The 25,505-nt window shown below is 33.4% G+C and overlaps 1 protein-coding gene across 1 annotated transcript in view; it reads right to left on the reverse strand.

Moving 5' to 3' along the window:
* Positions 1–3,081: 3,081 nt before the first annotated feature.
* Positions 3,082–25,505, reverse strand: part of TEX9 (testis expressed 9) — a gene marked incomplete at its 5' end in the record, with an annotated part of 42,404 nt that continues 19,980 nt past the window's right edge. Inside the window, 3 exons of the mRNA XM_081292625.1 lie at positions 3,082–3,397; positions 3,893–4,027; positions 18,039–18,173. Coding sequence (XP_081148751.1) covers positions 3,320–3,397; positions 3,893–4,027; positions 18,039–18,173 — 348 coding nt within the window. The 3' untranslated portion in view covers positions 3,082–3,319. The remainder of the gene's footprint in view (positions 3,398–3,892; positions 4,028–18,038; positions 18,174–25,505) is intronic.

A 25,505-nucleotide genomic window follows, 5' to 3' on the forward strand; every position in this document is an offset into this window, starting at 1 on the left:
ACCACACCTTCCTTAGCCCCAGTTTTACTCACACTTCTCTGACCAAGTTTTTCAAATCTTTGCTTTCTCCTCCTAATTATCACAGTAAACTTGGTTAAAAGCTGCCAGTAATATCCATGCCATTGCCTGAATGCTGTGCTGCCTTGAAATTTCCTCCATCAGATTAATTAGTCCATTATTTTAAATTCAGCCTCACAAAGAGTCTTAGAACATGGGCAAAATGTAGACAACTTCTTTAGACTGTAGTTTAATTTCCAGTAGAATCATTCTCTGAAACCTCATGAGCCCAATCTTTACTCTCCACTGTCCTATGGGCATTCTAGTCTTATGAAACCCCACCAGATTCACCCATTAAGCTTTGCTTATAACACTTAAAGTTTTTCAGTTTGCATCTCCAAACTTTAGCAAATTCCACCCTCCAAGAACTAGCTCCAAATGCTTCCAAACCATGTGACCAGGTTAGTCACATCAATGACCCTACTTCTCAGTACCAATTTCTGTTTTAATCAGTATTTTTGGCTGCTATAACCAAAAGAGCTGACAAGAACAATTTGAGAGAAGGAAAATTTTATTTGGCTGATGGTTTCAGAGGTCTCAGTCCATAGATGGCTGGTTCCGTAGCTCTGGGCCCAAGAAGAGGTTGGACATCATGGCAGAGAGTATGGTGAAGGAAAGCAACTCAGAACATGGCAATTAGGAAGCAGAAAATTCTGCTCACCACCGACACAATATAAACCCCAAAGGCCCAGTGACCTGTCTCCTCCACCCAGTTAATCCATATCAGAGGATTAAGCCATTATTCTTCTCATAATCCAACTGTTTCATCTCTGAACAATGGGAACACCTCATATCTAAACCATAACAATAATTCAATCATAGTAGGTTGTGTGCATCCAGAAATTTATTTCTTGTAACTTATCCATCTTGGTGGCATATAACTGTATTAGTCTCATGATCCTTTTTAATGTCTTTTTCATCTGATTTTGAATCTTTTATTCAACTTTAGTCTTGTTCAAGTTTAGATAACTGTAATCTTTTCCAAAACCAACCTTTTTTTTCCATTAATTTTTTGCACAGGTTGATTATCCATTATCTGAAATGCTTTGGACCAGAATATTTTCATATATAATATCTTGGAGGTGAAACTCTGTCCTAAACATGAAATACATTTTATATTCCATATGCACATACCCTGAAGGCAATTTCTTACAGTATTTTTAGCATAACTGTTTTAACTACAACCTGTCACATTAAGTGTTTTTCATTTGTGGCATCAGGTCAGACAAAATGTCTTGGATTTTGGAGGATTGATGATTTCGTATTTTTAGAGTAGGGATATCCAACCTGGCTCATTTTCCTAGTTCCAGTTTCCCTTATGTCTGATCTTTATAATTTCCTTTCTTGTACTAATTTTGAATTGAGCTTGTTTTTTCTAATTCCTTGAGGTGCAATTTTGGTGTTTTGAACTATTTCCTTTCGAAATATGCATTTATTGCTTTGAACTTCCCTTAGAAATGCTTTAGTTTTCATTTTTCCTCTCAAATTCAAAATTCACCTTTTCCTCACTGATTGCTGGTTATTCAGGAGCATATTGTTTAACTTCCATGTATTTGTAAAGTTTCTGAAGTTCCTTCTGTTACCAATTTATAGTTTTATACCATTGTGGCTAAAAAAAGATACTTGATGTAATTTTATTAAAATTTGTTTTGTGGACTAATGTGATCTATCCTGAAGAATGTTTTAAGTGCACTTAAAAATACGTATTTTGTTCTTGGATGGAATTTTGTTTTTTAGAAGTGAAACTCACATCCAATGTTTGATTTTTCTCTCAATTTATCCATTGTTGAATGTGGGTCATTGAGGTCCTATACCATCTTTCCCTTCAGATCATTATATGTATTTAGGTGCATACATATTTGACAGTTTCTTATCAATGCTCTTGATATTACATAATGACCTTTTAATCTAGTTTGTGTCTAATGTGTACTTTGACATAACTATCCTAGTTCTCTCTGTATGAAATGTTTTTGCCATCCCTTTACTTTGTGTACATCCTGAGTCTTACAGGAAGTGTACGGGTGGATTTTGTTATTTATCCATTTAGCTCCTCTTATTTGGAAAATTTAATCTCTTAACATTCCAGATGATTATCATCAGCATTTACTACTACTGTTTTGTGATTCTGCTTTGTTGATCTTCCACTCTTAGGGCCTTTGTGGCTGAGTAATTTTCTCTAATTGTATGTGTTTTTTTGTTTTTTAAAATTTTTTAAAAAATTAATTTATATATGACAGCAGAATGCATTACAATTCTTATTACACTTTTTCCCCCAGTGGTTGTGCAGGGGATTGAACCCAGGGCCTTGTACATGCTAGGCAAGCACTCTACCAACTGAGCTATATCCCCAGCCTCTAAAGCACAATTTTTCATATCTCTGGTTGTATACAAAGAATATTCACACCAATTTTTGTTTTCATCCATGTAATAATGTCCATCACATTCCATTATCATAATTGTATGATTTGATTCTTTTTATTTTTAGTGTACTGTACAGGCTTTTGCTTTGTGATTATTAAAGAGACTTGCACATCTTATATTTATAAAACAGGTTATTATGTTAAACTGATAACTTTGATCACATAAAATTGCACTTTATATATTTGATGTCAGATTACATCTTTGTGCCTATATACATCTCAGGCTTAACAAATTAATACTTTTAATTTTGCCAGTAAACCTTCTTCATACTAAACATACATGATTTATATATTCCACCATTACAGTCCTCATTGGCTCTGGTGGTATTAGGAGCACTTATAGCAGGCCCACTTCAGTAAAACCCAACACTGGGCAGATGTCCCCTTGACTCCTAGTGCCATTTAGGAATTCACAGTCCCTGCAAGACAGACAAGTCTGCTAGCCAGCGCAGCAGCCTTAGATTATGTATAAACCTCATCAGTAGGCAGACAGACCTCGGTGCCTGTAGGTTTTGGGTGCCAAATATTACACCTGTGGGAAGGATCACTGGAGAGTCCTATTCTACCATTTGCTCCATCTCCCAGGATGTAAAATATTTTTAAGTGCAGTTGTAAAATATCAAAAAGGTCATAAGAAAAAAATTTAAAATGATCGTAAGAAATAGATTAAAAAATTCTTGCTGCTTTATTTTGTACAGTATTTCCTTTTTCATTAATAATTACATATGAGAGAAAGTAGAAAGTTTTATATCCCCACATCTAATTAGGAAATCTTTGAAGATTTTTGTGAAATTAAAAAGTTTTAACTTTTTAAGTTATAGAGACTAATTGAAGTAGATCATTCATGAATTGCCCCATTCAAGTGCCTTCATAAATTCTTCTTCAGTGAAAGATAGCATCTTGGCAGCTTCAATGTGCATCTGTTTAAAAAGAAATCAATACTGTCTGACTTAATATTGAGTAGACCTTAGAACAAGGAAAAGTATGTGGATATCAAAATATAAGTTTGAGAAACATGCATTCTAATAAGCAAAATATTTGAAAAGCCTTTCTTATCCCAACAGTAATACTGAACCAACCTACCATTAAAATTCAATATTGTAAAATACCTTAAAAAGGAAAGTGGGAGTACTATGAACTCCTTTCTTACCACTACATATTAAGAGCAAGGAACAACAGTGATTTGGAATTAAAGTTCTTTAAGGTTTGAAAAGGAAATGTGATTCTATATTTGGCAAATATTTGTACCAGTCCCATTTTCCATGTAACTAATTTACTTGCATGATACATTATACAAGCTTATGTATAATAGATTTTATTTAGATAAAAATTTGTCTAAGGATACCAAAATGAAACAAAGTAAAACTCTAATACAAAGGTCCAGAAAATATCTATAATCCTTCATTGATACTCACCTTCTGCCTTTTTAAAACATCAATTAATTTTAATTGTTTCTTAAACCCTATCATTAATTCTCCTTTTTGTTTTTCTAGCTTCTTGTTTTCTGATTTTAACATTTCAATTTTTTTGTGTTCTTCATTTGCTATATCCTACAAAAGAAAAATTTCTAGTATGTAATCTTTATATTTCTTTTAAGTAAATTCTTTTATTTCACATCAGTAATAAAAATTATTTTTAACTGAAATATACATGTACATAAAATTTTCTTTGTATTACCAAATTACTGGAATTTGATAGCTTTATCATGGTCAGGTCATATTAAAAACTTGTATTGAATGAACTCTGAACAGTTAACAAATATTTGAATCCCCAAAATACATTTCAAGGCATAGGTGAGTAATCACTACTAAGCAAAATATGATCTTTAAAGGATATACTGGTTAAAGACCTCATTCACCTAGTTTTTCCTGAATGTACTTAACCAGTTCATGGGTTCACAGGGATAGACCTCAAACAAAAACAGTAGTCTTGTTGGACTAACAGTACTGCCAGGATGGTACAAATTTCTATGTGGAAATCCTTTGAAAAGCCCTTGAAATCTGCATACATACATCTTTATAGGATAAGGTTCTTGGGAACCTGTTTAAGGGAACAGATATAGTCTAAAAACTTAGCAGAGAATTCATGCACTGCTCATAAGGGAGACTACATCATAGTAAAATTGTCTTACACAATGCAAAAGAGAATCAGTAAAATTGTCTTACACAATGCAAAAGAGAATCAGTGAACATAATCTCTGTATTTGAAATACTGAAATGTTTACTCTTTCATATAATAATAAAATGATACCAAAAGGAAATCACTGATACTTTTAATTTTGCCAGTAAACCTTCTTTATACTAAACATTACATGATTTATGTATTCCACCATTATAGTCCTCCTTGGCTGTGGTGGTATTGGGGGCACTAAGAGCAGAGCCGCTGCAGATGTCCCAACACTGGGCAGATGTCCCGTTTACTGCAGGCCAGTACACACACCCTAATGCCATTTAGGAACTCATGGTCCCTGCAAGACAGACAAGTCTGCTAGCCAAGGAAATCCAAATCTATTTATGTAAACACATTTTAAAAAGGTAAAAAAAGAATACTAGAAAAAGTAAAGTGCAGTAGGTATAGGCTTCCCCACCACCACCACCATGGCACTGGGTATTGAAGCTAGGGGCATTCTACCACTGAGCATCCCAATTTCCCTTTTATTTTGAGACAGGAACTAAGTTGCAGAGGCTGGTTTTGAGTTTACAAGCCTTCTGTCTCAGCCTGAATTGCTGGGATTACATTACAGGCATGCACAGCCACACCCAGCTATACTTTTTCTTTGTTTTCCTACTCTTTAAAAGTAATATTAGCAAGGGCTGGGTTTGTGGCTCAGTGGTAGAGCACTTGCCTGACATGTGTGAGGCACTGGGTTCTATTTCCAGCACCATATATAAATAAAATAATAAAATAAAAGTCTATCAACAACTAAAAAAAGAAAAAAGTGATGTTAGAAAGATGGCAGATTAGGAAGCTCCAGGCCTAAGTAGTTTTGTGAGAACTCTAGAAGTCAATTAGGCAGCAATGAAGAAAATGCCTAATCAAGCAAAAGCCACATATAAGATGGGCAGACATCATATGGTATTTGTTTGCCTTTTCCCCACATCCTCCCTGGTACAGCCAATTCCCATTTCCTTCTCTGGGATGGAAGGGAAAATAGACTAAGTCAAAACTGTTATAATAAATATTTATGCATCAAGTATCAGAGTGCCTAAATGTATGAAGCAAACATTATAGGAGGTTTAAATAAAGAAACAACTCTACAATAATAGTAGAAAACACGAGTACCTTGCTTTGAATAATAGATATAACCACTAGACAGAAAATGTGCACTTAAGAAAACTACCCATTTTGGGGAAGAGTTTATTCTTCTTTGGTCTAGTTGCTTTGTAGTAGTCAGGTCCCCTGTTTCCTTGTTTATTTTCTGACTACTACAAAGCAACTAGACCAAAGAAGAATAAACTCTTCCCAACAATGGGGAGTTTTCTCAAGTGCACATGGAACATTCTCTAGGATAGATTATCATAGAGCACAAAAAAAAAGTCTTAATAAATTTTAAAATGCTGAATTATTGGAATGAAATTAGAAAAACTGGAAAATCCACAAATTAAGCAACACAATCCTGTATCAGTCAACTTTTCATCACTAAGACCAAATACCTGAGATCAACAATTAATTTGGGCCCATGGTTTTTAGTCCATGGTCACCTGGTCCTGGTGCTTTGGGCACAATACATAACAGCAGGAGGTACAGGACAGAGGCAGCCTGTTCACCTCAGTGCAGCCAGGAAGCAACAAGAAGAAAGGGCTAGAGTCCCAATATCCCCTTCAAGGGCCTAACTTCCTTCCATAGGCCCTGTCTCCTAAAGGTCCACTAATGCCCATAGATTCATGGGCCACCAACAAGTCTTCAACACATGAGCCTTTGGGGGACATTCAGGATCCAAACTTTATAGCACATTCAAACTACCAGTGGGTCAAAGAAGATATAACTATGAAAATCAGAAAATCAATACACCAAAATGTATAGGATAGAGTATAAACATTGCTAATATTAATAATGTAATGCTTATATTAAGAATGGAGAAGATCCCAAACCAACCTAACTTAATAATTAAGGAATCAGAAATACCTCAAAGCTAGCAGAAATGGAGAATAATAAACATGAGAGCAGAAATAAGAGAATAAAAAAAAATCAAATGAAACGGTGCTTTGGAAAGATTAACAAATTAATGAACCTTCAGGTAGACTGATGAAGAAAAGATAAAGAGGATTCAAATACCTAAAATCAGAAATGAAAGAGGGGGCAATACAACCAATTTTACAGAAATAGAAAGTATCATAAAAATACTATGAACAGTGTAGCCAACATTTGGATAGCCAAAATGAAATTAAAAATTCTAGAAACTCAGCCTACCAAAACTGAATAATATAAATTCTGAATAGACCTATAATTAGTAAGGATATTGAATGAGTATCAAAAACCTTCTGATAAATAAAAGTCCAGAACTGTCTGGCTTCACTTGTGAATTCTACCAAACATTTAGAGAAGAATTAACACCATCTATCCTTAAATACTTCCCTAGAATTGAACACTTCTGTATTCTACAGAAAACTATAAGCCAACATCCCTGATCAATTTTGATGTAAAAATCCTTTACAGAATAATAGCAAAGTAAAGTTAACAGCACATTAAAAGAATTATACATAGTGATCAAATAGAATTTATTGCTAGAATGCAAGGATAATTAAACATTCAAAAATCAATGTTAACATACCATATTAACAGAATGGAGAAACCCCACATTGTCATCAGATGCCAAAAAAGTATTTGACAAGATTCAAAAGCTCCTGATTAAAAAATTAAAAACCCGGAAAGATGGAAACTATCTCTACATAACAGAAGGCTATACGTGAAAAGACCACATCTGATATCATACCCAATGGTGAAAAGCCCAAAAGCTATGATCAGGAACAAGAGAAAGGCACCAATTTATGTCCCTTCTGCTTTACATAGTACTATATGTTGTAACTTGACCAATTAGTACAGAAGGAGAAAGACATCCAAATTGGAAAGGAAGAAGTAACATTGCTGTTCATAAACAACATGTTTTTATATGTAGAAAACCATAAGGAAAAACTATCATAACTAATAGATGAATTCAGTAAAGTCAGAAATGAATTGTTTCTATATACTAACAATGAACATTCCAAAAAAGAAATTTAGAAAACAATTCCATTTAAAATACCATAAAAAAGAATAAAATACTAAGGAATAAACTTAAGAAAGAAGGTAAAAGACTTACATGCTGGGAGAAACTAAAGACAAATACATGGGAAGACATCATGTGTTTATGGATTGAAAGGCTTAATATATTGTTAAGATGTCAGTAGTAACCCAAAGAGATCTACAGATTAAATTCAGTTTTTATCAAAATCACAGTAGTGGTTTTTGTAGAAATAGAAAAATCTTTCTTTACATTCGTAGGACACCTCAAGGAACCCCAAATAGCCAAATTAATCTTGAAAGAGAACAAAGATAAAGGTCTCACATTTCTTGATTTCAAATCTTACTACAAAGGTACAATATTAGAACAATGTGGTGCTGGCATCAAGACAGACATATGATCAATAGAATAGAATAAATCTTAGAAACAAACCCTCACATATATGGTCAAGAGATTTAAAAAAAAAAAAGAAGATGGGAAAAAATAGTCTCTTTAACAGAGTGGTGCTGGGGAACTGAATATGCACATGCAAAAGAATTCTTTCCTGATCTCATACTATGCAAAAATTAACTCAAGTGAATCAAAGACTTAAGAATAAGAGCTAATGCTATAAAACTCTTAGAAACCCAGGAGGAAAAGATCATAACATGGGATGTGGCAAGGATTTCTTAGCTATGTGACATTAAAAGTATAATAATACTTTCATTAAATTATTGTAATGTATATTTCTCTAAAGAATACATATGAAGGACTAAAAAGCACATGAAAAGATGTTCCGCATCTTTTAATTAATAATTAGGAAAATTAAAATCAAAACCACAATGAAATAAAGCCTCAAACCCATTAGGATGACTACTATTGAAAAAAAAAAAAGTAGATGATAGGAAGTATTGGAAAGGATCTGGGGAAATTGGGAAATTTGTACACTCTAAGTGGGAATGTAAAATGATACAGCTGCTATCAAAAACAATAGCAGTTCCTAAAAAAATTCAAAAATAATTTTCTCTGATCCTGTAATTCCACTTAAGAGAATTGAAAGCAGTTTCAGATATTTGTAGACCTTGTTCATAGCAGTACTATTGAGGACAGCCAAAAAGTTGGACACAACCCAAGTATTCATTGACACATGAACACACAAAATGTGATATTATAAATATAATGGATTATTTTTGCACCTTAGAAAGCAATCAGATTCTGACACATGCTACATGGGTCAACTTTGAGTGCCTACGTCAAATGAAGTCGATTAGTTACAGGAAGACAAATACTACTGTATGATTTCATTCATGTGAGGAAGAGTCAGAAAGCAGAATGGTGCTTGCCAAGGGCTGGGACGAGGGCAAGAGGGAACTACAGGGTTTGTTTTTACAAGATGCAGAGAGTTCTGGTTATTGGTTGCACAACGATATGAATATATATACCTCATTTTAAAATGTTTAAAAGGGTAATTTTCATTTGTAGTTTGCCACAATTTAAATGTTTAAATTTACTTAGTAGCAAAAAGGGAAGGATAGTGTAAAGAAAGTATACTGCTAAAAGGTTTACATTATTCATAAAATTCTATATTACCTGATAAGTTAAAGATGTATATAATGAATGCTAAAATGCACACACAGAAGTGGAGATGAGACAAAAAGGGAGATCATTTTTTTTAAAGTTAATTTTAAAAAAGAACATAAGGAATAAAAACAAACAGCTAGTTAATAGATTTCATTCCAACCATATTAATAATCACATTAAATGCAAAGGTGTAAGTACCCTAATTAAAAAGTTAGAGATTGTCAGATTTTAAAAACAAGCCAGGCATGGTGGCACGCCTATAATTCAAGCAGCTTGGGAGGCTGAGGTCCTAAGCAACTTAGCAAGACCCCATCTCAAAAAAATTTTTTAAAGGGCTGGGGATGTGGCTCAGTGGTTAAGCACCCCTGGGCTCAATCCCTGGTACAAAAAAATAAAAAATAAAAAATAAATAAAACAAACAGAAAACAAAGCTCCATTATATGATGTCTATAAGAAGAAACAAAGGAATTATAAGGATGGAAAAAATAAGATAATGCTAACAATTAACATAAAACCTGAGTTGCTTAAATATCAAATAAAATAATATCAGAACACAGTCTATTACCAGGAAATAAAAGTTATAATACTATAAGGGGTCGGTTCATCAGGAAGACATACAATCTAAATGTTAATATTCATAGTAATAGAGCATCATTGGAGTTTCAAAATATATGATGCAAATGTTAATAAAACTGAAAGAAGAAACAGACATATATATATATATATATATATATATATATATATATATATGTATATATACAAGTATACTTAGAATCAGTACCTCTCTTAATCCTTGATAGAAGAAGTACACAGAATATATGTAAAGATACAGAAAACTTGAATACCACCATTAAGTAACTTGACGTATTTGACACTTATAGACTTTTCCACCCAACAAATGCAAAATGCATATTCTTTTCAAGGACACGTGGAATAGTTATCAATTTAAGCCATTAATTCTGAATCAAAAGTCTCCATGAATTTACAGTGATATAAATGAGACCATATATATTCTCTGTACATGATATAATTAAATTAGAAATCAATAAGGATGGTTAAGGAAAATCCCAAAACATTTAGAAATGGCAAACTTCTAAATAATTTATGAGTCAAAGGGGAAAATTAGAAAGTATTCAAAATAGGATGAATAATTTTAGTTTATGGGATGTAGGAATGCACAGAGGAAAATTTTTAGGATTAAATGCTTACATTAGAAAAGGTTTCATTTCAGCAGACTCCACTACTTTAAGAAATGAGAACAAATTTAACCCAAAATAAAGAGAAGGAAATAATAAAAAACATAAATCATAAAGAGACATAAAACAAATAAAAATCAATGAAATCAGAATTAGTAAGTCTTTAGGGAGACTGATAAGAAGCCAATTACCAATAAAAAAAAAGAATGAAGAAGCTGGGGGTGAGTACAATCAAAAATAAGAATGTAAGAGGAATATTCAAAGGATAATAAGGAAAAATAGTATAAAAAAAACTTCAAGCCAACAAATTTAACAAAATAGGTAAAATGAACAGATTCATTGCAAGATGGAAACACCAAAAACAAGAAAATACAATAGCCTCTATATAGAATGCTTCTTTAACTACTGAATAAATTGAATTTGAATTTTAAAATAGTTCCACAAGAAAACCGTAGGTCCATATGGCTTCACTTGTGAACTATACCAGACATTCAAAGAAAAACATAACTCTACAAAAGCTTTTTCAGAAAGTTAAGCTTTTCCAGAAAAACAAGTTGGAAATTAATTCCATGACATAACTTATACGCTTATACCAAAACAAAAACAATAATCTTTTACAAATAAACTATAGATGAGAAAGAATTTATAAGAAAAGTGAAACAAGGGCTGGAGGATGTAGCTGATTGGTACAGTGTTGGCCTAACATGCAGGAGGCCCTGGGTTCAATCCCCAGCACCACAAATGCAATCACACACACACCAACTACAGACTAAAAGTATGTTCCCATATGTACATATATTAAAAAACAAAAAGGTCTCTAAAATTTTCACAATATTTTTTTGGTACCTGGGATTGAACTCAGAGGCACTTGACCGCTGAGCCACATCCCCAGCCCTATTTTGTATTTTATTTAGAGACAGGGTCTCACTGAGTTGCTTAGCGCCTGCCTATGCTGAGCTGGCTTTGAACTCGCCATCTTTTGCCTCAGTCTCCCGAGCCACTGAGTTTACAGGCCTGCAGATTTTCACAAATTTAACCTAATATTATATAAAGGGGATAACAATACATCTCAAGTGAGGTTCATCCCAGGAATATGTTTGTCTTAATATTTGAGAATCAACCAATGTTATTCGTCACATTAATAGGCTAAAAGAAAAATATATTATTATCTCAAAAGATCAAGAAAAAGGAAACTGAAAAGAAATCCTGTATGCATTCCTGTTAAGATCTTCCAGGGAACTTTGGTCGGTTTTTCTATAGGCCATAAGTTAAAAATGTTTTTATTTTGCCAGGCACGGTGGCACAACAGCCAGCGGCTGGGAAGACTGAGGCAGGAGGATGTTGAGTTCAAAGCCAGCCTCAGCAAAAGTGAGGTGGGAAGCAACTCAGTGAGACCCTGTCTCTAAATAAAGTACAAAATAGGTCTGGGGAAGTGGCTCAGTGGTTGAGTGCACACAAGTTCAATCCCCGGTACCCACCCCCACCCCTGAAAATTTTTTTATTTTGAAAGGGTTAGATGAATTTAAAAAAGAAAGCCAGTGGAGAATACACAAAAAGGAACCATACATAGCCTACAAAACCTAAAATATTTACTAGTTGGCATTTTACATAGTCTGTACAGAAAATCCTAAGGCTTCTAGAATAAGTGAGTCTAGCATAATTACAGACGTATACAATGTACTGAAGGTAAATAGTATTTTTCTATTCTAGTAACAAAGATACATTTGAATTTAAAAAAGCATTTATAGTGACATCAAAAATATGAAATACTAAGTGATAAGTTGACAAAAAATACACAAGACCTACATATTAATATGTATAAAATATCGCTTAGAGGAATTGATGGCCTAAAATAAAGATATTCTCTATTTGTGATTTAAGACACAATATCGTCAAATTTCCCAGAATTCATCTATGGATTAATGCAGTGCCAATCAAAATTTCAACAGGAATTGTTGTGGAAACTGTTAAGGTAGTTCTAAAATTTATAAGAAAAGGACCCAGAATAACCAAGCAATTTATAAAAAGGAAGAATAAAGAGGTTGTGAGGGGAATGGGAAAATAAACAGAGAGAAATGAATTACAGTAGATGGGGTAGAGAGAGAAGATGGGAGGGGAGGGGAGAGGGTATAGTAGAGGATAGGAAAGGTAGCAGAATACAACAGTTACTAATAGGGCATTATGTAAAAATGTGGATGTGTAACCGATGTGATTCTGCAATCTGTATTTGGGGTAAAAATGGGAGTTCATAACCCACTTGAATCTAATGTATGAAATATGATATGTCAAGAGCTTTGTAATGTTTTGAACAACCAATAAAAAAAAGAATAAAGTTGGAGGACTCACTGATATCAAGACTTATATAGCTCTAATCAAAACAATGATTAGCATAAAAGCAAGCATTCAGACCAATTAAATAAATATTCCAGAATAGATCCATACCTATCTGAGCAATAGATTTTCAACAAAAGTTTCAGGACAATTCAATGATGAAAGAATTATCTTTTCAACAAACAGTGCTGGAATAAATGCCAAAAAAAAGCCAAAACACAAAATAAAACAAAAAAACCTTATGCCTTTTATCTTGCATCATAAAGAAAAACCCCAAACATAAAAGCTAAAATATAAAAGCTAAAAGATACTCAACTTCTATAAGAAAACAAATCTGTTACCTTAGGTTTAACAATATAACTTAGACATTCAACAGGAAAAAAAGCATATGCCTATATAAAAAATTATACACGAATGTTCATAGCAGTTTTTGTAAAATAGGCCAAAATTAGAAACAACCCACCTGTTCAACAGTTAATGGGTGGACAAATACTGGTATATTTATACTATGGGTAAAAAAAGTTATTAAATTAACTATTGTCATAGGAAACAACATGGATGAATCTCAAAATAATTGTCCTGAATAAAAGAAGTCACATTGGGAAAAAAAAATTTAAAAGAACATAAAATTCTAGAAAATGTAGAAACAAGTTACCTTGGAATGGAGGATTGTAAAGGGACACAAACTTTCAGGGGTGACAGATATATATAATGGGTGATTATTTCATAGGTATACAGTCAAAATTCAATACATTTTACACTAAATATGTACAGGTTTTTGTAAATCAATTATATTACAGTAGGTATATTAAAATAGAAATATTTAGTTAAAAGAGGCAAAAAATAGTTCTGGGACTTAGCTAAAGCATAATTTTAAGGGAAACTACCATTAAATGCTTTAGAAAAGAAGATTTTAAAATTAATGATCTAAGCCTTCAACTTAAGAAGTTAGAAATAGAAGAACAAATTAAAACCAAAGCAAGTGGACAAAAGGATAAAATAAAGAGAATTCAGTGAAATAGCAAACAAATTATAAAGAAAATAAAGGCAAAAGTTGAGTCTTTGGAAAGAGTAATTGGTAAATAATTAACAAGATGGATCAATAAAAAATAAAAACACAGGTCAATCTTATATTATGGTAAGTGAAAGAAGCCAATGAAATCAGACCAGTGCAGTCTCTGAGGGGCCTAGAAACAGAAACAAGGGCACTTTCTGGGGAAATGTAAATATTCTATAAAGTGGCTGGTTATACAGATAAGTAGGAGTATTATGGTTTGGATGTGAGGTGTCCCCCAAAGGCTCACATGTGAAACAATGCAAGAAGATTCAGAGAAGAAATGATTGGGTTAGGAAAGCCTTAACCCGATCATTGAATTAATCATCTGATGGGATTAATTGAGTGGTAACTGAAGGCAGGTGGGATGTGGCTTCAGGGTACATATTTCTATCTGGTAAGTGGAGTCTCTGTGCTTCCTGGTCATCATGTAAGCTGTGTGCCTCCACCATACTCTTCCACCATGTTGTTCTGCCTCATCTTCATCCCCAAGGAGTGGAGCCGGCTGTCTATGGATTGAGACCTCTGAAACCATGAGCCCCTAAATAAACTTTTCCTCTCTACAGTTGGTCTGGTCAGTCACAGCAGTGAAAAAGCTGACCAAAACAAGGAGCCCAAACTCAGTGAACTATACATATGCAATCTGCATTTTATTGTATGTAAATTATCTCATTAAAAAATTCACTCAGCTCTGTCCTTCCAACTCTACTCTTTTGTGTCTTTGAAGAATTACACACATATATATTCACTATCTCCACTTCCTCACCTGCATTCATTTTTCATTTCCCATTAAATCTGTCTTCTTCCCTTATCACTCTACCAAAATATTTCTTGGTGATCAATTGGTGTGGTTAAGTACTGAATACTCCTTAAAAATACTGGACTATTTCAAGGCTCAGTCTGGCCCTTGCTTTTCTCTTTCTCTCACTTATTCTGTCTTCCTATTCAATGAGACTTCTCTAAGTTTTAAAACATTTCCTCTTGGATTCCTCAGAATAACTTCAAACTTTAAGAAATATATTCTTAAACAACTAATAATTTTCTTCCCCAGAATTATTTCAGTGAATAGTACTATCCTCCCTTAAGTTTTCCTTTCCCACAGACCATATCCAGTCTATCACTAAGCCCTATGGCATCAAACCCAGGGGCATTTAACCACTGAGCCACATCCCCAGCTCTTTTTATTTTGAGACAGGGTCTTGCTAACTTGCTTAGGGCCTCACTAATTTGCTGAGGCTGGCTTTGAACTTGTGATCATCCCACCTCAGCCTCCTGAGGTGCTGGGATTACAGGCATGCACTACTGAGCCTGGCTCCTAAATGTATTTGAGAACTTAGAACCCCTCCCATTTCTACCACTATCACTTTAGTCCAAACTACATCATCATTTCTCATACTTACTCTTAACCAATCTATCTGCATCCATTCTGGCCTGCTTGCCAGATTTTTCTGCCCTTCAAAGAATAACTGTATAGTAGTTTTGCACTGCTCTTTGGATGAAATCTAAAATCCTTAACCGTGGCCTAAAGGATCTAGATGACGTCACCCTTTAAAGCTTCACTTTGTATCACTCCCTTCACATCTAATTTTCCTTTCATTAACTTGTTCTCTTTTCTTGCCAGAGAACCATTTTTACTTAGTATTCCTTCTGTCCATAATTATCTCCCTGGACACTTAACTCCTGTATATTATTCAGATCTTAGCTTACCCACAGAATTTCTCACAGTTGCCCCTTAATTTTGCTTGATGGGTTATCTAAACATCCAACTTCTCCACTAAAAGCTGCAAGACTTCAAAGAATATATTCAATTTTCATCTCCCTTCCATCTTTCAGCTTCTAATAAAGATCTGGCCAGTACAGTACTTATCAGGCCCTAATATTTCTAAATGAATTAATGAAGAATCAGAAATTATCTCTTTTTAAATGAAGTAACATGGACTTTGGTGTCACATAATAAAAGGATTTCAAGTAATCATCAAATCAAATGTCCTGTTTTTAAGTGGAATTCCAGTTAAACCATTGCTTTTATCATTCCTTCCTTCAGTGTGACTTTAGCAATGACCATTTGCTAGACCCTGAGGACATGATAGTGATTAAGACTAAGGTCCCTTCATTCATACAACACCTGGTTTAAATTAACTGACTTTTCATTTCAAAAGTTACTCCTACTTTAAAACCAAATTTGTTTTCTAATTTCTGTTAAGAATAAGTTTGTCATTATTTTTAAAAACAGATCTTTGGTTTCTGATGACTACGAGGTAATCTTGTTCTGTTTTATGGAAACATTAATATTTCCCTGTTATATTTTTTAAACCTGAATAATTTTAATTGACTATTTAACAATAATTATATGTTTAATCAAAATGAGAGGCAAAGTAAAAAGAATTAAATTGAAAGAAAAAAACCTGCTCTCTCACACACAAAAAAAACCATACAGATTAGACTCTAAGAGAATTACTATATAATCCTGAAACATCCCTCAATGATAAATGTTAGGCAAAATAATTTTTAAAAAATCAAAGTATGGGCTGGGGCTGTAGCTTAGAGGCAGAGAGCTTGCCTAGCACTGGGTTCGATCCTCAGCACCACATAAAAATAAATAAAATAAAGGCATTCTGTCCATCTACAACTACAAATTTTTTTTTTTAAATCAAAAGTATAAGACAGAGTTTTTTGGAATTCTGAAATAAGTTACATTTTAAAAATCTGGCCACAAGTGTCTACATTATAGTACATAGTAAGCAATATATTCACAAATATTATTCCACGAATTTAAATCAATCAATCATAATGCAGATCTGGGGTCAGAAGTTTATATGTTGAATGCATCCAAGTTGTTTTTATAGTGTTGATGGGTTTAGAATGAGCTATTCACATAACAAGTCTTCATCACCTGAATTTTCAAGATGGCCAGATACAATGAGGAGAGCCATCTGCTGGAAACCAATTTTTCTTTCTACTTTTCTACTGTGTGCTAATATAAAGATCAAATCTGCAACCAGAATTGCAAATCCTGAATCACTCATGGTTACTCTTCCTTTTATTGTCTTCAAAATCCTTTTAAAATGCAAATTGGAAATATTCTAATATGCTAATTATTAAGTCCCTAGAGATGACTTAATTTGCTCATCTGATAACTTCTATTAATAAATCTCAGTTATCATACCGTCATTAATGGCCCATGAACATGAAAATAGTTTGATCAAAATAGGATAAACAATCTCACAGATGATATTGTTAAAACTGTAGTCACTGTCATGTATTTGCCTCTGTTAAACATGTTGGAGGACTAATCAAGGCCAGTTCCAGTCTATTCCTATTGTTACTAATATAATCCAAAATGTATTATCTGCATATGAAATTAAGGTGGTTCCTAATTTCATCATATGTCATTGTTAAATTATTAAATATTGTTCTAAGGGAAGAGATTCCAATGGAGTATCAACTTTTGTCCTTTCAGGTTGACACAGAACAAAAAACTAATAGCCAATATTTACAGAATGTACAGATATCTTCATATACATCAATACTTGAACCTTTATTAATTTAACAGCTAGTTAAGGCATTGAATGTTAATCCTATGCCAAGTATTGGCTAGACCTTGGAGATGGGATCTTTCTAATAGCTCCGTGACAGTAGTTATTGAACTATGGTTTCAGAACCAGCAGCAGTATCACCTGGGAACCTCTTTGAAGTTCCAAATTCTCAGGCCTCACCCTAGACCTACTGAGTCAGAAACTCTAAGGCTGAGGCCAAGCAATCTGTGTTTTAACAAACTCTTCAGGTGATCCTGATACATGCTCAAGTTTGAGAGCTACTGCCAAGTTATTGAGAGCTACTGCTAGTTAAACAGCCCCTTGCTTTCTATACTAGAAAATTGAGGCTCAGAAAAGAATATAACCAACATGAGACATCAAACACACTTTTTTTCCCCACTCCTTATCCTGAGCTCAGAAAAGTGTCTGGCATATAATATGGGCACCCATAAAGATCTTTTGGATAAAGAAGTGAATGAATCCTCTAAAGAACTGTGGTATCATCCAATTAGGTAACAGCCCCAGCATATAATCCTAACTTGCTGAAAAAGAAAAATGTTGATTATAACATCAAGAATTGTAAGTCTAAAACTATTTTTGATGCTTGCATAAGAGGAAGTTACCAAAAGTGATCACTACCAAAACTATTTAATCTTTCCATACCTTGTTGTTTTGTCTTAATTTACTTAACTCCAGTTTATACTTTTCTGCTTCTTCTAGGGCTCTATTCAAGCGGACTTCTGTGGTGCTTTGCGTAGAGGCAGCCTGTTTTTGTAGTCGTCTTTTATTTTCTAATTCCTGCATAGTAAAAAAGATAATTTCCCTTTTTATATTTTCCATTCCCCAAATTTCCCTGCAAATCCCTGCTGTCCCCCTCCACCTACCCCACTCCCACCCCCTCACAACCACAGCTAGTAGATGGTCACTAAGTATTAGAGTTCTCAGGGAATTCTTGCCTCAAACTGGTATTAGAAAAATATATCCTAAAAATGTAATTGTGAACTAAATTCTTACTTTGTTTGGAATTTTCTCCCTTTATTGACCTACAACATTATAACACAGTCCCTATTTTTTATAAGCAACCTTTTATAATTGTAGTAGTTCTTTCAGAAGCCTCCCAAAAGGCCAATGTAAGACATACACTCTCACACAAACACTGTTTTTGTGTAGAACTGGCAAAATGTGTCATTTAAGAAAATTCGCCAAATGCAAAACATTCTGTATTAGTCCTACAGGAAAATCTCAATTTTGAGCAGAAACAATAATTTATGAATGATGGCTTTCCATGTCCTGGATTAGACTTATATTTCTGCAAATAACCTAGGATATTCCATTGCATACAGTCAATAGGCCAACATGAAGAACACAAAGAAACGTGAACATACTGGTAACTTCAAACTCCACCAGAACCTGGCCCCTATCAACAAGCCTCATCTCTCACAGATGTTACCTTCAGTAAAATCAGCAGTACTTGGATTACTCCCAAACAGCCATATGTTTCCTGCTTCTGATCCTGATCCCTTAACCTACTCATTAAGACTCAGAGTTGTTCATTAGGACTTTCCCTCCTCCAGGAAGCCTCCTATCTCTAACCCTCACTATCCACCCAGGTTGCATTGGTTGCCTTTTCTTAGAGCCTCTAGGACTTCTTAATACACACTTATTACAGCACCTGCTACATGGCACGAAACTGTCCATATGCTTTGTTTCCTTCACTCCTTTATAAACTCGTTCCTTGAGGACAGAAACTGTCTTAATTTATTTCCAGCACTTCAGTGGCATATAAAAGGGACTAATGACATCTTTGAACTTATAAATACTTAACCCACTCTTTTTGTAGCCCCTTCAACATAAGGCCTAGTCTAGACCCTTACTGAAAGCAGAGACCCAATAAATACTGTAGAACTGAAATGATACAATAAAAACATAGTCTGTATTCTTTCATGATTTTTTTTCTCCTGGATATATCACTATATCATCTTTGAATACTGATCTCCTTGGCTTTGAGTAATTAAGGGGGAAAACAAAACAACACATGCTATTTTTTATGTAGGTTTCTAAACAAATCAAACTGTGTGTGGATACCATCTGCTGTCACAGTCTTCTTCACAGCTTTGTGGGTGGCAGCTACACTAAAAACTCATATGATTTATTTCATTGTTCACATGGAAAAGGCAAAGAAGTTCATTAGCTGCAAAATCTATAGTTCTTGCTACCTAATTTCAGCCTTCTCTCACAGACCAGGGGAACCTCCTTCCTGCTGGTGACTTTGGAACCTACTTTGCAGAAAAATGAAAAACATCCTTCATTACATGATGTTTCCCCACCAATTCTTTAATCAATACTATCCCCTTGTGGGGAGACGTGAAGAAGAAAAAGGATAAAGGACAGTCAGGAGAATAGTAAAGCAGGAAATAATTTTTTTTTTCTACATACATAAAGCCACTAAAGAAAGGAAACCTAATTGAAAACATTTCTGTGTTCAGTCATACTCTAGTATCGTTTACTGAGTACAGACAAGATAACTACTGTCATCCTAAAAATAGACAAAATTAATCTGTTACCCTCCAAAAAGCAGTTTATATACTGCTGAACAAACGTTTTATTAAAAATCCCAAGTCTTGAATTTCATGTTTTAAAGAAAATAAAGCTAGATAGCGGGCTGGGGTTGTGGCTCAAAGGTAGAGCGCTCGCCTAGCATGCATGCGGCATTGGATTTGACCCTCAGCACCACATAAAAATAAATAGAGGTATTGTGTCCACCTATAACTAAAAAATAAATATTTTTAAAAGCTAGGTAGTATAAAGAAAATAAAATTTAGCTTTAAAACCCAATGCTAGGAGCTTCAAGAGGAAATAATTTACCACCCTCTCATAATTCTTATATCACTCATAAAAGACAGTGGGAACAAGAGAGAGGTGCATGTATCAGCCACAGCACAATGCAGTAAACGCTGGGGAAAGTCACAAAAGTTCCACAGTAATTTAGGTGAGAAAAATCAGATAAGGATAATTAACTGATCAGATCAAGTTTCAGAAACAAATGAGGAAGGTAGAATAAGAATAGACTTGGAATGAAAATCCTGGCAGCTGTGGAAGATGTAGCAATGATGTAGGGTGGGAGGAGATGTGAGATCTAAACAGGTTTTAAATTCTATATATATATATATATATATATATATATATATATATATATATGAGAGAGAGAGAGAGAGATCTCATATGGCTTGTTTGTATATTCATGAAAAAGAATCCAATAAATTTTAATTTTGCAAGACAAAGGCAGGATAATCCTTGAGTAGGAGGGTATGGGATCCACATACAATTAAAGGATCAGCTTTAAATAGAAGAGGTAATAATCCATTATAACAGGGAGTACAATATATGGGTATAGAAGCAAAGAGGCTGGTAGATTTCATGATAGGATGATGAAGTTATCTTTTGATTTTTATTTTCTTAATAAAACAGAGGGCAAAGTCATGAACTCAGAGGCTGGAAAGGGTGGTGGAAAGTTGAAGAAAGAAGACCAACCATTAATAACCATCTCTGAAAGAGGGAAAAATGTATTAGAAAATGCACTATGCTTGAGATTTAGATAAATAAATTTAATGTAGGATTAATTAAAAATAAGACAAATCATCAATATCAAGAATGAAAGGGGTCATTATTGTAGGTCATATAAGTATTATAAATTATATTATAAATAAAGGAATATTATAAACAAATTTGTCAATATGTTTTATTACTTAGATGAAATGGACAAGTTTCTTGAAAAATAAAGATTACCAAAGCTGATTCAAAAAGTAATATGAAGGTAGAATAGACATATGCATTAAATAAATTGAATTGGTAACTACAATACTTCCAAAAAGAAAACTCCACATAGTTTTACCTACAAATTTTATCTTATGAATTATATCAAACACATAGTTCACTCTAACAAAACAGAGTCCAGAAATAGACCCATAAGTATATGCAGTCAATGCATTTTCTACACAGGTGACATGGTAACCAAAGGGGGACAAATTGAAAAAAAAAAAATTAAAGATTGACCTTAACCCTCATACCATAAAATTAATTTCAAAGATAGGACATTATGTATTTTTATTTTACATTATACACACAAACATGTGCACACACACTCAAAAATTGTAGGAGAAAATCCTCATGGCCTTAGGGTGGACAGAGCTTTCTGGAGAGAATTAAAAAAAAAGAGAGAGAAAATAATGTATGAAATGCATCAAAATTTAAAACTGCTGTCTTTGGAAACATACTGTTAGGAAAATTCAAGTCAAGTCAGACTAGGACATTTTATTTACAATACATACACTTCTAACCAAGGGATTATATACAAAGAGGCATAAGGAACTCCTACAACCCAGTGTTTTTCAAACAGGAAAAACGGTTTCAACAGATACACAACAAGAAAAATATGAATAAACACTAAGCATATGAAAAGATTTTAAACATTAACAGAAAGGAAATAAAAAACTGCAATGAAAAACTACTTCACCTTTAGTAGAGCTAAAATTATTAAGACTGAAAATATCAAGTGTTGATGAGGAGACAGAGGAACTGAACTCTCATACTGTTAGTGGGAATGCAAAATTCAATTATCACTTTGGAAAACTATTTGACAGTTTCTTTAAAAATTTAATATGTAATTTCTATAAGACTCAGAACATTTATCCAACATTCTGATGCTGGATATGAATTCACAAAATATGAATCTACACAAAATACTTGCGTATGGAAATCCAATGGCTTTATTTTTAATAAACTGGAAAAAAATTTTAATGCCCACATAAACTAGTGAACATATAAACAAAATATGGCATATCTTCAAATAAATACTACTCAGCAATACAAAGAAATGAACCACAAAACGTTATAATACTGATGTATTTAAAAAACATTAAGAACAAAAATAGCCAGATACAAAAATTGCATATTTATGATTCCATCTATAGGAAATTTTAGAACAGAGAAAACAAAACTGTAGTGAAAGAATGCAGATCTTTGGTTGCCTGGGGCCCTGGATAGAAATTGGAAGTTTCTAAGTTTCTATGGGGAAGGAGTACAAAGGACATTTGAAGGAGAGTGACAAATTTTCTCTATCTTGATTGTGATGGTTACAAGGATATGTTAATTCATCAAAACTCATTGACCAGGTGCACTGGCCCTTTCCTGGGAGGCTGAGGCAAAAGGATTACAAGTTTGGGGCCAGTCTCAACAACTTAGCAAGACTCTATCTCAAAATAAAAAATAAAAAAGAACTGGGAATGTAGCTCACTGGTAAAGTGCCCCCTACGTTCAATTCCCAGTGCAAAGAATAAAATAACTTTATTGAACTGTATTTTTAAAAGTCTTATTGTATTTAATTCATTCCCCAATATAGTTAATTTTTTAAAAAGATCAATAACAGAAAAGTCTAATGCTTTTTTTGTTTTTATAATTTAGAAAATAATCCATCTGTCACTATCAGCTGCTAAAATAACTTAATACACAATTTAAAAAATAGTTGATCTCATTTGTGAGGAGAATATAGACTTTGGAATCAGACAAAACAGTTTGAATTCTGTTTGCTTACCCACTCGGACTCAGTTCCCCTACTATGTAACATTAAAAAAAAATGTTCCTCTTTTTCCTCAAAGGAAAGGGTATAAGAAATGCTGCCTTTAAGAATATTTATTTGATAGAGTCCAGGATATAATGGATGACAAAGAGAGAATGGACATAAAATAACTTATTAAGAGGGTTCAAAAATAATGTAGGGGCTGGGGATGTGGCTCAAGCGGTAGCGCGCTCGCCTGGCATGCGTGCGGCCCGGGTTCGATCCTCAGCACCATATACCAACAAAGATGTTGTGTCCGCCGATAACTAAAAAATAAATATTAAAAAATTCTCTCTCTCTCTCTCCTCTCTCACTCTATCTTTAAAAAAAAATAAAAAAATAATGTAGTAATTGCTTGAACCAAGTGGTGACAAGAAACTGAAAAAGATGCATGAAGACATTTAGAAGAAATAATGCATAGGATAGGATATGAGAGCAAAGAACAAATATGTAACCAAAGTTTCAATATTATTTGAGACTAAAATAGTGATAAGGCTAGTACTTAGGTGTGTGGTGACAAATGATAAATGGCAAATTAAAACACAGTATAGCTGGGCACAGTGTCACATGCCTGTAATCCCAGTAACAAGAGGCTAAGGCAGGAGGATCATAAGTTTGAGGCCAGCCTGGGCAACTTAGTGACCCTTTCTAAAAAGGGTTGGAGATGTAGCTCATTGTAAAGTGCCTCTGGGTTCCATTCCCAGTACTGAAAAATAAATAAAAAGATAGATTAAAAAATGGCCTAGGGTATGTCTTGGTGGTAGAGTACTTGCCTAGCACACATAAGGCCCTGGGTTCAATGTCCTATACTATCAAAAAAAACAAGTTTATCTCTGTCACAGCTTTTTTTTTAGACTAATCATCTATATTTCTTAAACTGACAGAAGTAAAATATGAACTTTACATTTTCTAATAACTACTTTGAGGAGGTTAAAAAGAAAAAGGCAAAATTAATTTTAATAATGTTATTTCACTTAACCACGTATATCTATTATTTCAACATGTAAACAATATAAAAAATAAGATTGAATACATTCTACTATCATGTGTAACTAATAAGAATAAAAAAAGATTGACATTTTAAATTATTCATTCTTTTTTATAATAAGCCTTTAAAATCTGATGTTTATTTTATACTATAGCACACCACAGTTTAGACTAGCTATGAATATTAAATGGCTGTCTTTTTTTAATATTTATTTTTTAGTTGTAGATGAACACAATACTTTTATTTTATGTATTTATTTTTATGTGGTGCTGAGGATTGAAGCAAAGGCCTTGCACATGCTAGGCGAGCACTCTACCACTAAGCCACAACCCCAGCCCATAAATGGTTATCTTATTGGACAGTACAGACTTAAACTATTAGATACTATAATCAATTTTCATTACTAAATATGTGGGTAAACTGTGGTACATCCATTCACCATTTACACTACTCAGCAATGAAAGGAATGGGCAACATGGATAAATTTCAAATGCTTTATGGTAAGTGGAAAAAATAAGACTCAAAGGATATAGTTTGTGTGATTCTACTTACATGATATATACTGGAAAAGGCCAAACTATCAGTGATTTTCCAGGGCTGGGATTAGGGGAAGGACTCGACTAAATTCACAAGGAATTTTGGGGGTAATGGAATTATTCTATGTCATTGATTATGGTAATGATTAAACAACTGTGTGCAGTTATCAAAACTGTATACTAAAAAACAAATTTACTGTATATAAACTATGTCTAAATAAATCTGATACTAAAATTATTACCAAAAATAATGTCAATTATACCAAAATAAAATGCCTAAAAATAGGCTCTCATACAAATATACTAAAGAGAATCATAATAATGTAGTAATGAAGGAGGCATATTTTCTTACTAAAAACTCAGTACATGCTATATTATTATTTTTATCATCAAGTTTTACAAAGTAATCCTATATAGTATTGTTGAATTTTTATTATCACAATGGTAAATTAATAGAAAAAAAATTAAATAGAAGTTCATTTAAAATATATTCTTTCCTTAGATATGACATTTCAAGTCTAAACAACCAAAATATTAGATAAAATTTCATGCTTTAAAGGATACTTTACGGAACGTAAAAGAAAACCCACAGGGGCTGGGGCTTTAGCTCAGTGGTAAAGCGCTTGCCTCACATGTGTGAGGAACTGGGTTTGATCCTCAGCACCACATGAAAATAAAGATACTGTGTGTTCATCTACAACTAAATAAATATTTTAAAAAATACATAGTAGTAGCAACATTATTTTAAAAAAAAAGACAACCCACATACTTAAGAGAAATATGTGCCTATTATATATCTGATAAGGGACTTACTGCTCTATATAGACTTACAGCTATATATATCCTATTAAAGAACTGTTATTACCAATAATAAAAAATTCAGTTTTTAAAATGGGCAAACAATGTGAACAGCCATTTCTCCCAAAGAAGAGATACAAAGAGAAAATAAGCACATAAAAAGATGTTCAACATCATCATTCATTAGTGAAATG

Source organism: Spermophilus citellus (genome assembly GCF_964194105.1).
Source record: "Spermophilus citellus genome assembly, chromosome: 4".
Taxonomy (NCBI): Eukaryota; Metazoa; Chordata; class Mammalia; order Rodentia; family Sciuridae; genus Spermophilus; species Spermophilus citellus.